This window comes from Tasmannia lanceolata, unplaced genomic scaffold (assembly GCF_043159265.1).
Source record: "Tasmannia lanceolata isolate RefF3 unplaced genomic scaffold, GAP_Taslan_0.1 ptg000002l, whole genome shotgun sequence".
NCBI classification, from domain to species: domain Eukaryota; kingdom Viridiplantae; phylum Streptophyta; class Magnoliopsida; order Canellales; family Winteraceae; genus Tasmannia; species Tasmannia lanceolata.
In genome coordinates this window covers 38,739,461-38,752,837 of record NW_027518679.1, presented here as the reverse complement: position 1 = coordinate 38,752,837, position 13,377 = coordinate 38,739,461, and the positions used below count along the sequence as shown (strand labels likewise).

Sequence of the window (13,377 nt, the reverse complement as noted above, 5' to 3'; positions counted from 1 at the left end):
GGCATATGGCAAAAACCAGAAAAAAATACAAAAAAATTACTCTATGATTTTAAAAATTGCAATAAAAAATTTAGTAGACATCTAGTTCGCATATGGCAAACTTTCATTGTACAATGCCATCTTGACGAAAAGAGTCAAACCCTTCTGAAGTCGTTTTCTCCAAGATAACACAATTTTCGAGAAACTTTAATTCCTTTATGCGACGCTTGAAAAAGAGACTCAAATATTCCCATGTCTAGGGAAGAACACTAGAGAATATGGAGAGAAATAGATAATTTTTCATTTTCTTCAAAATAGAAAATTTAAACTTTATTAAATCCTAATATGTGATCAGCAACTTTCCTACTCAATAAGAGTCCTAGATAAATCTCCTTCTTAGCTACAAAATTGGTAAGATTCATAGGTAATGGTAAGATTCCAAGATAATATTCATTTTTTAACTAGGTAAGAGTTAGTAAGAAGATAAGTGATACAAAATCAGATAAATAGTTCTCATTACTCTCATTCGGCGTTACTAGAAAAAGCGTTTTCTTCTCCATGTGGAAGCTCTCTCATCCTGCCAGGTGTATTAAAACTTCATCTTCGTGCACCCATTTCAGGCATCAAAACCAACCCTTAGTGCATGTTTGGATGTAGGTAATATTCTTTCTTGGAAAGTAAAACTTCCCAACAAGGTTTTTTCTATTTTTTTTTGGAATAAATTCTGTGGTCTGGTTCACATACTTCAATTTTCAAGACTTTTAAATCTTAATGTTTGGCTCATGTCCCACTCATAGTTACCCGATGCACGTAGTTTACGGGTGATTGCATGCATCCATAGGGATTAGTCCCACCCAAAAAAGGGATGAGGATACCCTATGTCATCAAAAAAAAAAATGTTTGGCTCACGTCCTTTAACTCTCTAGAATTGATTGAGGAAAGTTCTATCTGATGAAAACTTTACCTACATCAAAATATTCCCTTAGGACTCTTCGCTAGCAAAATCCTTTTCTGAATCTGGTTTGTAACTTCCATGAAAAACAAGGAGGTGAGTTACTGCACATTAATTACTGTCCAATACTTTCATTATAAGGAAAAATTATATCTCCACCTGTATTGTTTGTCCGTAACTAAAAGCGTGAATATGAGCGGCGGGAGTGGAAATATCACTTCCCATAAGACTGCAATAAAAGTACACCTCCACCTCTTCTCTTGTTTGAGATTCGGACTAAGAGAGTGGGAGAAAACGAGATGCGGAATGAGGAAGAAAAAACGACAGGGATTTATCAGCCATTCAATGAAGTCTGTCCATTTCCTAGTTTAACTGGGACTCAATCGCGCCCATGGATACGGTCTGTAGGTGCAATGACCACAGGAGCCCATGTACATGGTGGTGCCCACAATTTTACACATCATGCGTTAGATGTGGTGGGCCCACTTTGTTCCTCTTATAAGAGTAGACCTGGCAAACGGGTGGGTCGGGCCGGGTCAACCCGCGGGTGGTGCGGGTGCGGGTCAGAATTTTGGTGACCCGCATTTTTGCGGGTCAGAAATTTGATGACCCGCGCGGCCCGCGGGTGGGCCGGGTTAACCCGCGGGTCACCCGCAATTATAAGCAAATATAATATGGGATTTAAATTCTCCTATTTGACGTGATTTGACCGCACCCAAGTTTTTCCCGTAATTGTAATAACTCTACACATGTTTGTCGTATTTTTCTCGTTATTTAATAATTACATAACCATTTATCCGTAATTTTTCATCAAAAACTTTATAACTCACTTATTTACTTTTCTTTTGTGTAATGATTACGTTTTTTTTACTTTTTCTTTTGCTAGAAACCTTCGCCCTCTGTCCGCATCTTTGCACAGCGTTAAAAAAAAAAAAAAAACGAAATGTTACTGTCACGCCCCGAACCCATAATTCTAGGTAAGGCGCACGTGACAGCCGCCGCACGCCCATAGGGTCGCCCCCACAAGCATGCAAGGCTCCTTTTTCGATCAACTATTCTCAACAATCAGAGTAACTAATAAATGCGGAAATTTTAGTCTCATAATGAAATACAAATATAGATTAGGTCCATAAGTCTAAATCCAACAATAATTATTTCAAGACAATCACCTTAATAAAATATCAAAGGTTTCTAAATTGGAACAATGAAATAAAGAACAAATCTCCTAGGCTCCAATCCAAGTGCCTGATCTCAGCAAATCTACTGCCGCTCCTCTGTATCTGAAATTTGTTAAACCACATAATGAGCTAACAGCCCAGCCGGTTTTCCAAATCCAAGCCAGCTAATAGGAAAACCAAAAACAAACTTGTGCGGAAAAGACGTAGCATGCCATAAAATTTAGCCAATGCAGAAATTGATAAGAATTAAAAAGATCATTTCTACATAAGCTATATAAGAAAAATACATGTTTTTACAAAACAGTTCCAACCACTCGGTTATGCAGTTTTTCACTTGGAAATCAATGACAAGAATATATATTTTCAAACACTTGATTTTGCATTTTTCCACTTGGAAATCAAATACTTAACAGTAATATATTTTCAAACATAACAGTCTTCTCTGTGGCCAATTTCCAACCTTATTGGCAAGTAGCGTAACCCAAGGCGAACACTCGTTCGCAGGACTCACAGGTCCAAAAGTGCGCAATGTCACAATATCAATAGCCAGAGGACTCCCTACTGGCCGCCCGAGATCAACCTTACGGGTAGATAAAATTTGACCGGTCTACGTGATCACGTCCAGTGTACTCACCCACTGGTAGGTTGGGCACTAGATCCCCACCAGAGATCAACCTTACTGGCGGAATCCATTCCATACCAAGACTGTATGCAATTATAGAGAGAAGCAATTTTAATGTTTGCAATACCATGCCATAAATTTGTAACGCTTCAAGCCATAGGGAACTTCCCTCATTTCAAATCTACGAAAACATATCGTAAACAAAGTGCTTTTCAAATTGTTGCTTCATGAATTCTAGTTTTCTAAATCATGTTCTTCATAAAGCTTTTTATGTATAGGGATGAGAACATGTCAAGACTAAAGGATACCATGCATAATGATATTCAACTATGTAGAATGACATACTAAAAAAAACGTTCAGTAAAAATCTTCTCCAAAAGAAGTTCCAAGTCAAAGTAGATATGCAAAAATTGAAATAGAAAGCTTTCAACTTAGCTAATGTAATTATTTGATAATACACTGACATAGGGTAGGATCACCTACCTCTTGCACGAATTTCTGACTTTGTTTTGTTTTCTCTAGGACGACGTTGACGTTGACAAAAACTCCTCTTTTTCCCCTTCACATTAGTAAGTAAACCAAGGTCATTTAACTATCCTAATGTGTAACAGTCCCTATTAAATAAGATTTCATATTTGATTGTGCCTCTAAAAAGAAAAGAAATTAGGACGGCTCTAAAAACTCATTTCTAACACATCGCACCTAAACTCCAATCCCATTTGCTCAACCAAATTTATTCGCACCTAAACTCCAATCCCATTTGCTCAACCAAATTTATTTAATTAAGACTACTCTTTTCCTCCTTTTTGTTCTTGTCAAGGAAGGGAATTTGCAAAGCTGAAACTAGAAGGTGACTGAGTAAGAATATGAACTTACAGAATTTTGGCAATTATTCGTGATGAAGATCCACCCAACCGTAGTTGATCTCAAGACAAGAATATGAACTTACAGAATTTTGGCAATTATTCGTGATGAAGATCCACCCAACCGTAGTTGATCTCAAGACATATGTGATGGAATATGAGGTCTTGTAGGCCTTGATTCTTGGACACAAGGTTATGGCAACAAGATGGTGGAAAGTAGTTTATTTACCGGCAGCAATAGCAATTTGCAGAGGTTTCTAGGACTGTTTTGCAATGGCTTCTAGGACTGTTTTGCAATGGTTCTAAAGTGGTGTAGAACTTGGTCTTGTAGGAGAGTTACAAGCATCCCAATGTAGGAGAGTTACAAGCATCTCAATGGCCTCAAACACCACCTATATTCCCTCTTTCTAAAGCCCACAACAACTACATCCAACACCTATATTTCTTCTTTCTAAAGCCCACAACAACTACATCCAACACCTATATTTCTTCTTTCTAAAGCCCACAACAACTAACCTTCATCCAATGAGAGAAGAGAGTGGAGAGAAAAAGTTGTAGGCAAGAGAGTGGAGAGAAAAGGTTGTGGTGAGAAAGTTGTAGAGAAGAGAGTGGAGAGAAAAGGTTGTAGAGTGGAGAGAAAAGGTTGTAGCCTCGCAAGGTTCCAAACATCCTACACATTTCTTTCTTTTTCAATATTGAAATGATTGCTACCTTAAGATAAAATATTGAAAATGATTGCATATTTGATTCCTAATTTAACCAACTAACCTTCATCCAATGAGAGGAAGAGAGTGGAGAGAAAAAAAAAGAAGAAGGTTGTAGTCTCGTAAGGTTCCAAACATCCCACACATTTCTTTCTTTTTCAATATTGAAATGATTGCTATCTTAAGATAGAATATTGAAAATGATTGCATATTTGATTCCTAATTTAACTTTAGTCATTGATGATAATAGCACATGATTGTTACCTTATGATTGAATATTGAAAATGATTGCATATTTGATTCCTAATTTAACTTTAGTCCATTTGATATTATTACCCATATCAAAGAAAATTCACAACTTTTATTTGATACTAACACCCATTTCTAACAATTAATCTTGGCTTAATTTTTTTATAATGACACCCATTATAAAAAAAAATCATATGTTCACTTTGATAAGGATAATTACCCAAATACTTGGGACCGGGTATTACATCATACCCCCCTAAAAAGAATTTCGTCCTCGAATTTCACATACCTGGTGCTTGAAAAAGCTGGGGGTACTTTTCCTGCATCTCCTCCTCAAGCTCCCAAGTTGCCTCTCGCTCAGAGTGATTTCTCCACTGTACCTTGACATAGGGAATGGTGCGTTTTCTAAGAACTTGGTCCTTTCGATCAACGATACGCACCGGGTGTTCCTCATATGACATATCCTCTCTGAGTTGCAAAGGGGCCAATTCTACTACACGGTCCGGGTCCGGAACATACTTCCTCAGCATAGAGACATGGAAGACATTATGCACCCCAGCCAAACTGGGTGGTAGTGCAAGGCGATAGGCAACTGTCCCGACCCTTTTAAGAATTTCGTATGGCCCAACATACTTGGGATTCAACTTTCCTCTAATGCCAAATCTGACCACTCCTTTAGTGGGAGACACCCTCAAGAAAACACGATCTCCAACTTCAAATTCAAGCTCACGCCTCCTGACATCAGCGTAGCTCTTCTGCCTGCTTTGTGTTGCTCGGAGACGCTCTCTGATCAATTGAACCTTTTCTTCTGCCTGATGCACTAGCTCCGGGCCCAAAATCTGCCTCTCACCAACCTCATCCCAATGGATGGGAGACCTGCACTTTCTACCATAGAGGGCCTCATAAGGGGCCATCTGAATGCTGGATTGGTAGCTATTGTTGTATGCGAACTCCACCAAAGGTAACTGCCGATCCCAAGAACCTCTAAAATCCAAGGCACATGCTCTCAGCATGTCTTCCAATATCTGGATCGTCCGTTCTGACTGGCCATCGGTTTGTGGATGATACGCTGTACTGAAGTTCAACCTAGTTCCCAAAGCCTTATGGAAACTCCTCCAGAACTGAGACACGAACCTTGGGTCTCTGTCAGACACAATCGACACTGGCACTCCATGTAGCCTGACAATCTCCTCCAAGTACCACTCTGCCATCTGATCCAATGTCGAACCCACTCTATAAGCCAAGAAGTGAGCCGACTTAGTCAACCTGTCGACTATAACCCAAATGGCATCATTTTTCTTCAATGTCTTTGGCAAACCGGTCACAAAATCCATAGTGATGTGCTCCCATTTCCACTCTGGAATAGGGAGGGGCTCTAACTTCCCGGCAGGTCTCTGATGCTCTATCTTGACCTGCTGGCAGATTATACAACGAGCCACAAACTCTGCAATCTCTCGCTTCATGTTATTCCACCAGAAAATTTCTCTGAGGTCCCTGTACATTTTGGTGCTTCCAGGGTGCACTGAATAAGTAGAACTATGGGCCTCATCCATAATCTCCCTCTTGAGATCCGCATCAGCAGGCACACACAACCGAGTTCCGAACCTCAAGGACCCATCCTTATGGACTCGAAAATCTAATTGGGATCCTGCCTCAACTTCTGCCCTGATCTTATGGAGTCTCTCATCAGTACTCTGAGAAATCTTTATTCTCTCTAACAAAGTGGGCTGAACTCTCAGGTTCGCAATTTGCAGACCAGGCTCGTGCTGTCTTACCTCAATACTCAACCTCCTCAAGTCCTCAATGATCTGCCTTTGATTAGTTATCAAAGATGCCATCTTACCCTGGGCCTTTCTGCTCAAAGCATCTGCTACTACATTAGCCTTCCCTGGATGATAGCTGATGGTCAGGTCATAGTCCTGTAGCAATTCAAGCCATCTCCTCTGACGCATATTTAGCTCCTTTTGCGTGAACAAGTACTTTAGGCTCTTATGGTCAGTGAAGACCTCACATGGCTCCCCATAAAGGTAGTGTCTCCAAATTTTCAATGCAAACACTACTGCTGCTAACTCTAGATCATGCGTCGGATAGTTCTGCTCATATGGCTTCAACTGCCTGGAGGCATAGGCCACTACCTTTCCGTGTTGCATCAACACACAACCTAAACCACTCTTAGAGGCATCACTATATATGGTGAATCCTCCACTCTCAGATGGTATAGTGAGGATTGGGGCCGATACTAACCTTCGTTTCAACTCTTGGAAGCTCTCCTCGCACTTATCAGACCATTCAAACTTGGTTCCCTTATGCGTTAGACGGGTCAGTGGTACGGCAATCCGTGAAAATCCCTCTACGAATTTCCTGTAATATCCCGCCAGACCTAAGAAACTGCGAATTTCGGCGACATTAGACGGCCTGCTCCAATCCACTACGGCCTCAATCTTTTGGGGGTCCACAGACACTCCATCCTTAGAAATCACATGCCCCAGAAAAGCCACTCTATCAAGCCAAAACTCACACTTCTTGAATTTCGCATATAGCTGCTCTGCTCTCAATACCTGCAACACCTGCCTTAAGTGATTTTCATGCTCTTCATGGCTCTTTGAGTAGATTAGGATGTCATCTATGAACACTACTACAAATCTGTCTAAGAATGGCTTGAACACCCTATTCATCAAATCCATAAATGCCGCGGGTGCGTTAGTCAAACCAAATGGCAACACTAAGAACTCGTAGTGTCCATATCTAGTCCTGAAAGCTGACTTGGGCACATCTTCTGGCTTGATCTTCAACTGATGGTAACCCGAGCGAAGATCGATCTTAGAGAATACTTTAGACCCCTGTAACTGATCAAATAGATCCTCGATCCTGGGCAATGGATACTTATTTCTCACAGTTACCTTGTTTAGCTCTCTATAATCGATGCACAACCGCATACTCCCATCTTTCTTCTTCACAAATAGCACTGGTGCACCCCAAGGAGAAACACTAGGTCTGATCAACCCCTTATCAAGAAGTTCTTGCAACTGCCCACTCAACTCCTTAAGCTCTACTGGAGCCATTCGATAGGGAGCCTTAGAAATGGGACCCGTGCTAGGTACAAGATCAATGGAGAATTCGATCTCTCTATCTGGAGGCAACCCCGGCAAGTCTTCAGGGAATACATCAGGGAAGTCTCGTACAATTGTGATGTCCTCTAGCCTGAGGGCCTCCTGACTGACTTCTGATATAGAGGCAAGAAATCCCTCACAACCCTTCCTTAACAATCTGCTAGCCTTGCAAGCCGAAATGATTTGGGTGGGCGCACCACCAGGACTACCAATAAAACTGAACCTTCGCTCTCCTGGCATCTGAAAAGTCACTAACTTACTGTGACAGTCTAGGCTGGCATGATTAGCAGCCAGCCAATCCATCCCAAGAATAACATCAAAATCCTTCATCTCCAAGACTACCAAATCAGCGGGTAACTCCCTGTCACCGATCTTCACTGCACACGACTTGCAAATCCTGTCGGTAATCAGGCTACCTCCTACAGGTGTGTCTACACATAACTCTACATCTAAAGGCTCATGAACTAATCCATGCTTCACAACAAACCGGGATGATATAAAAGAATGTGAGGCACCCGAATCAAATAATACACATGCATAGACCGAAGCTATTGGAAGGGTACCTGTCATAGGTTAACCCATTCCCACTATTAACTAAGCAAACATAGGTTAACCTATTCCCACTATTAACTAAGCAAACATCAAAATGCAATACGTTGAAATTTTATAGACATTTATATGAATAAGAATATCAACAACTAACTAATGACATACCTGTCACCACTGCATTAGAGGCCATAGCGTCCTGCTCGGTTAGTGCATAGACTCGGCTTGGGATCCTCTGCTTCTTATTCCATGCCTGATTCTCTCCTGTGGGCGGGACTCGCACCGCTGGAGGTGCCCGATTCTCTCCTGTGGGCGGAACTCGCGCTGCTGGGGGTGCTCCTGAAAACTGAAAATTTCTCTTCCGAGGACAATCTGCTACCTTGTGACCCAACTGGCCACACTCAAAACATGCCCCAGTGATCCATGGGCAATCCTTTTCTGCATGATGTTTCTTGCATTTGGCACACAAGCTAGACCTCTGACCAGCACTCTGATGCTGCGGGCGATGGTCGCCTGACCTCTGCTGTGATCCACCTCCCTGGCGGTAGGAATTAGGCCTCTTAGATGGCTCTCCTGAAATCTGGCCATCCTGCTGACCTCCTGCCCTGAATCTCTTCTTCTGCTGGTCCCTATGCTGTTGGGACCTGATGACTCCTTCCTCAACCTGTAAAGCCTTACTCAACACATCTGCATAGGTTTTAAGCTGGAAATCTTTTACTCGATGCCTGATAGGCTCCCTGAGTCCGTCTTGGAAACGGCGAGCAAGAAGCCCGTCGTCCTCCATGACCGATATGGGTGCAAACATCCCCAATCTCGTAAACTCTGCCTCATAATCTATGACAGATCTGTTCCCTTGCTTTAAATTGAAAAAATCATTTTCCTTAAGAATCCTCACACTATCAGGAAAATATTTGTCATAGAAAGCTGTAGAGAATTCATCCCATGCAATGATAGCGCTCCCCCTGACACGCTTCTCCATCTTCCACCAAGCATCTGCACTTCCTCTAAGCATGAACGTGGCAGCTACTACTTTGTCCGGCGCTGCCATCCCCAGAAATTCAAAGATTTTCTCGGTCTCTTGCAACCATTCATCAGCCACGAGAGGATCAGTGGTCCCTCCAAATGTATTGGCCATCCTCCGAAACTCGGTCATCCTATTCTGCTGACGAGGCTCGACCTGTGGCGGATGATGCTGAGGCTGCTGCTGCTGTTGGGTCACCACCCCAACCAAAGTCTCCATCATCCGCTCTAATCGGGGTAACCCTTGCTCTTCCTGATGAGTCCCTCCCTCTGCAGTATGGATGATAGGGGTGGGAGGCTCCTCCTCTTGCGCCTGATTTGGCTGCACTGGAGCCGGTATAGGGTTTCGCTGAAGTCGGGTCGTGCTACGAGCAAGGTCAGTCATTCTCTTGGTACGAGCCATACCTATCCCAACAATAGCAAACACTAGTAAGGCTCTAGATTATAAAATACCTACATCTAATCGGAAGGTAAGTAGTAAAAATTGTAAAAATACAATTTGCCTTTACCTAAGTAGTAAAAATACAATTTGCCTTTGCCTAAGGTCCTGTAGTAAAAATACAATTTGCCTTTGCCTAAGGTCCTACCGGTTCTTAAACCTATTGCTCTGATACCACTTTACTGTCACGCCCCGAACCCATAATTCTAGGTAAGGCGCACGTGACAGCCGCCGCACGCCCATAGGGTCGCCCCCACAAGCATGCAAGGCTCCTTTTTCGATCAACTATTCTCAACAATCAGAGTAACTAATAAATGCGGAAATTTTAGTCTCATAATGAAATACAAATATAGATTAGGTCCATAAGTCTAAATCCAACAATAATTATTTCAAGACAATCACCTTAATAAAATATCAAAGGTTTCTAAATTGGAACAATGAAATAAAGAACAAATCTCCTAGGCTCCAATCCAAGTGCCTGATCTCAGCAAATCTACTGCCGCTCCTCTGTATCTGAAATTTGTTAAACCACATAATGAGCTAACAGCCCAGCCGGTTTTCCAAATCCAAGCCAGCTAATAGGAAAACCAAAAACAAACTTGTGCGGAAAAGACGTAGCATGCCATAAAATTTAGCCAATGCAGAAATTGATAAGAATTAAAAAGATCATTTCTACATAAGCTATATAAGAAAAATACATGTTTTTACAAAACAGTTCCAACCACTCGGTTATGCAGTTTTTCACTTGGAAATCAATGACAAGAATATATATTTTCAAACACTTGATTTTGCATTTTTCCACTTGGAAATCAAATACTTAACAGTAATATATTTTCAAACATAACAGTCTTCTCTGTGGCCAATTTCCAACCTTATTGGCAAGTAGCGTAACCCAAGGCGAACACTCGTTCGCAGGACTCACAGGTCCAAAAGTGCGCAATGTCACAATATCAATAGCCAGAGGACTCCCTACTGGCCACCCGAGATCAACCTTACGGGTAGATAAAATTTGACCGGTCTACGTGATCACGTCCAGTGTACTCACCCACTGGTAGGTTGGGCACTAGATCCCCACCAGAGATCAACCTTACTGGCGGAATCCATTCCATACCAAGACTGTATGCAATTATAGAGAGAAGCAATTTTAATGTTTGCAATACCATGCCATAAATTTGTAACGCTTCAAGCCATAGGGAACTTCCCTCATTTCAAATCTACGAAAACATATCGTAAACAAAGTGCTTTTCAAATTGTTGCTTCATGAATTCTAGTTTTCTAAATCATGTTCTTCATAAAGCTTTTTATGTATAGGGATGAGAACATGTCAAGACTAAAGGATACCATGCATAATGATATTCAACTATGTAGAATGACATACTAAAAAAAACGTTCAGTAAAAATCTTCTCCAAAAGAAGTTCCAAGTCAAAGTAGATATGCAAAAATTGAAATAGAAAGCTTTCAACTTAGCTAATGTAATTATTTGATAATACACTGACATAGGGTAGGATCACCTACCTCTTGCACGAATTTCTGACTTTGTTTTGTTTTCTCTAGGACGACGTTGACGTTGACAAAAACTCCTCTTTTTCCCCTTCACATTAGTAAGTAAACCAAGGTCATTTAACTATCCTAATGTGTAACAGTCCCTATTAAATAAGATTTCATATTTGATTGTGCCTCTAAAAAGAAAAGAAATTAGGACGGCTCTAAAAACTCATTTCTAACACATCGCACCTAAACTCCAATCCCATTTGCTCAACCAAATTTATTCGCACCTAAACTCCAATCCCATTTGCTCAACCAAATTTATTTAATTAAGACTACTCTTTTCCTCCTTTTTGTTCTTGTCAAGGAAGGGAATTTGCAAAGCTGAAACTAGAAGGTGACTGAGTAAGAATATGAACTTACAGAATTTTGGCAATTATTCGTGATGAAGATCCACCCAACCGTAGTTGATCTCAAGACAAGAATATGAACTTACAGAATTTTGGCAATTATTCGTGATGAAGATCCACCCAACCGTAGTTGATCTCAAGACATATGTGATGGAATATGAGGTCTTGTAGGCCTTGATTCTTGGACACAAGGTTATGGCAACAAGATGGTGGAAAGTAGTTTATTTACCGGCAGCAATAGCAATTTGCAGAGGTTTCTAGGACTGTTTTGCAATGGCTTCTAGGACTGTTTTGCAATGGTTCTAAAGTGGTGTAGAACTTGGTCTTGTAGGAGAGTTACAAGCATCCCAATGTAGGAGAGTTACAAGCATCTCAATGGCCTCAAACACCACCTATATTCCCTCTTTCTAAAGCCCACAACAACTACATCCAACACCTATATTTCTTCTTTCTAAAGCCCACAACAACTACATCCAACACCTATATTTCTTCTTTCTAAAGCCCACAACAACTAACCTTCATCCAATGAGAGAAGAGAGTGGAGAGAAAAAGTTGTAGGCAAGAGAGTGGAGAGAAAAGGTTGTGGTGAGAAAGTTGTAGAGAAGAGAGTGGAGAGAAAAGGTTGTAGAGTGGAGAGAAAAGGTTGTAGCCTCGCAAGGTTCCAAACATCCTACACATTTCTTTCTTTTTCAATATTGAAATGATTGCTACCTTAAGATAAAATATTGAAAATGATTGCATATTTGATTCCTAATTTAACCAACTAACCTTCATCCAATGAGAGGAAGAGAGTGGAGAGAAAAAAAAGAAGAAGGTTGTAGTCTCGTAAGGTTCCAAACATCCCACACATTTCTTTCTTTTTCAATATTGAAATGATTGCTATCTTAAGATAGAATATTGAAAATGATTGCATATTTGATTCCTAATTTAACTTTAGTCATTGATGATAATAGCACATGATTGTTACCTTATGATTGAATATTGAAAATGATTGCATATTTGATTCCTAATTTAACTTTAGTCCATTTGATATTATTACCCATATCAAAGAAAATTCACAACTTTTATTTGATACTAACACCCATTTCTAACAATTAATCTTGGCTTAATTTTTTTATAATGACACCCATTATAAAAAAAAATCATATGTTCACTTTGATAAGGATAATTACCCAAATACTTGGGACCGGGTATTACAGTTACCAACACTGCTGAGGGCACTCTCACTTTTTTAAAGGTATGGTATGGCCCACACCATCGGATGATCCAAACCGTCCATTAGATGGGCCATAGGCAAAATAGGTTATACTCCAAAAATCATTTACATCTGATGATTTTCCAAGAGCTGATAACATTCTCCAATAAATTCTTAAAAATTACTTTAAAATGCGGGTGCCCGCGGGTTGACCGGGCCCAACCCAAGTTTTTGCGGGTTGGGTTGCCCGCGGGTCAAATTTTGGCGGGTCACTAAAACCTAGACCCGTTCCCGCAAATTTGCGGGTTGGCCGGGTCAACCCCCGGGCATGGGTCGGTTTTGCCAGGTCTATATAAGAGTGCTACTATAAATGGAAATGATATTCCCACACGGAACTTAACATTGAATGTCATGGTTGTCTTTCCACGTATGAGGATAGATTTGGTCTTACCAAATTGAGTACAAAAATAGAAATGATATTATGGGCACAGTCGCATTTGGAAAATTCAAACGTCATTAATCTTGGCGTTATCAAATTTGCAATCTAGAAGATTTGTTTTCCCAGATAAAGCCAAGTATAAGACTTATTTTACATAGACCTCAAAATTATATCTCCACCCCTTA

At 40.7% G+C, this 13,377-nt stretch overlaps 1 protein-coding gene across 2 annotated transcripts; it reads right to left on the bottom strand.

Annotated features, from left to right (window-relative positions):
* Positions 1 to 1,987: 1,987 nt before the first annotated feature.
* On the bottom strand, positions 1,988 to 10,603 carry LOC143872029 (uncharacterized). Of its 2 annotated transcripts, none has more exons than XR_013246802.1 (3): positions 4,837 to 5,309; positions 3,215 to 3,290; positions 1,988 to 2,211 (listed from the first exon to the last, which is right to left on the bottom strand). XR_013246802.1 is itself a non-coding variant. In XM_077376711.1 (3 exons), exons 2-3 carry the CDS (start codon positions 9,624 to 9,626, stop codon positions 2,192 to 2,194), a joined length of 1,275 nt encoding a protein of 424 aa, XP_077232826.1. In that variant the 5' UTR covers positions 9,627 to 9,628; positions 10,065 to 10,603; the 3' UTR covers positions 1,988 to 2,191. The 2 variants fall into 2 exon arrangements, 1 of the variants encoding a protein (XP_077232826.1); XM_077376711.1 differs by lacking the exons at positions 3,215 to 3,290; positions 4,837 to 5,309 and adding exons at positions 8,372 to 9,628; positions 10,065 to 10,603.
* Between the last annotated feature and the right edge of the window lie 2,774 nt (positions 10,604 to 13,377).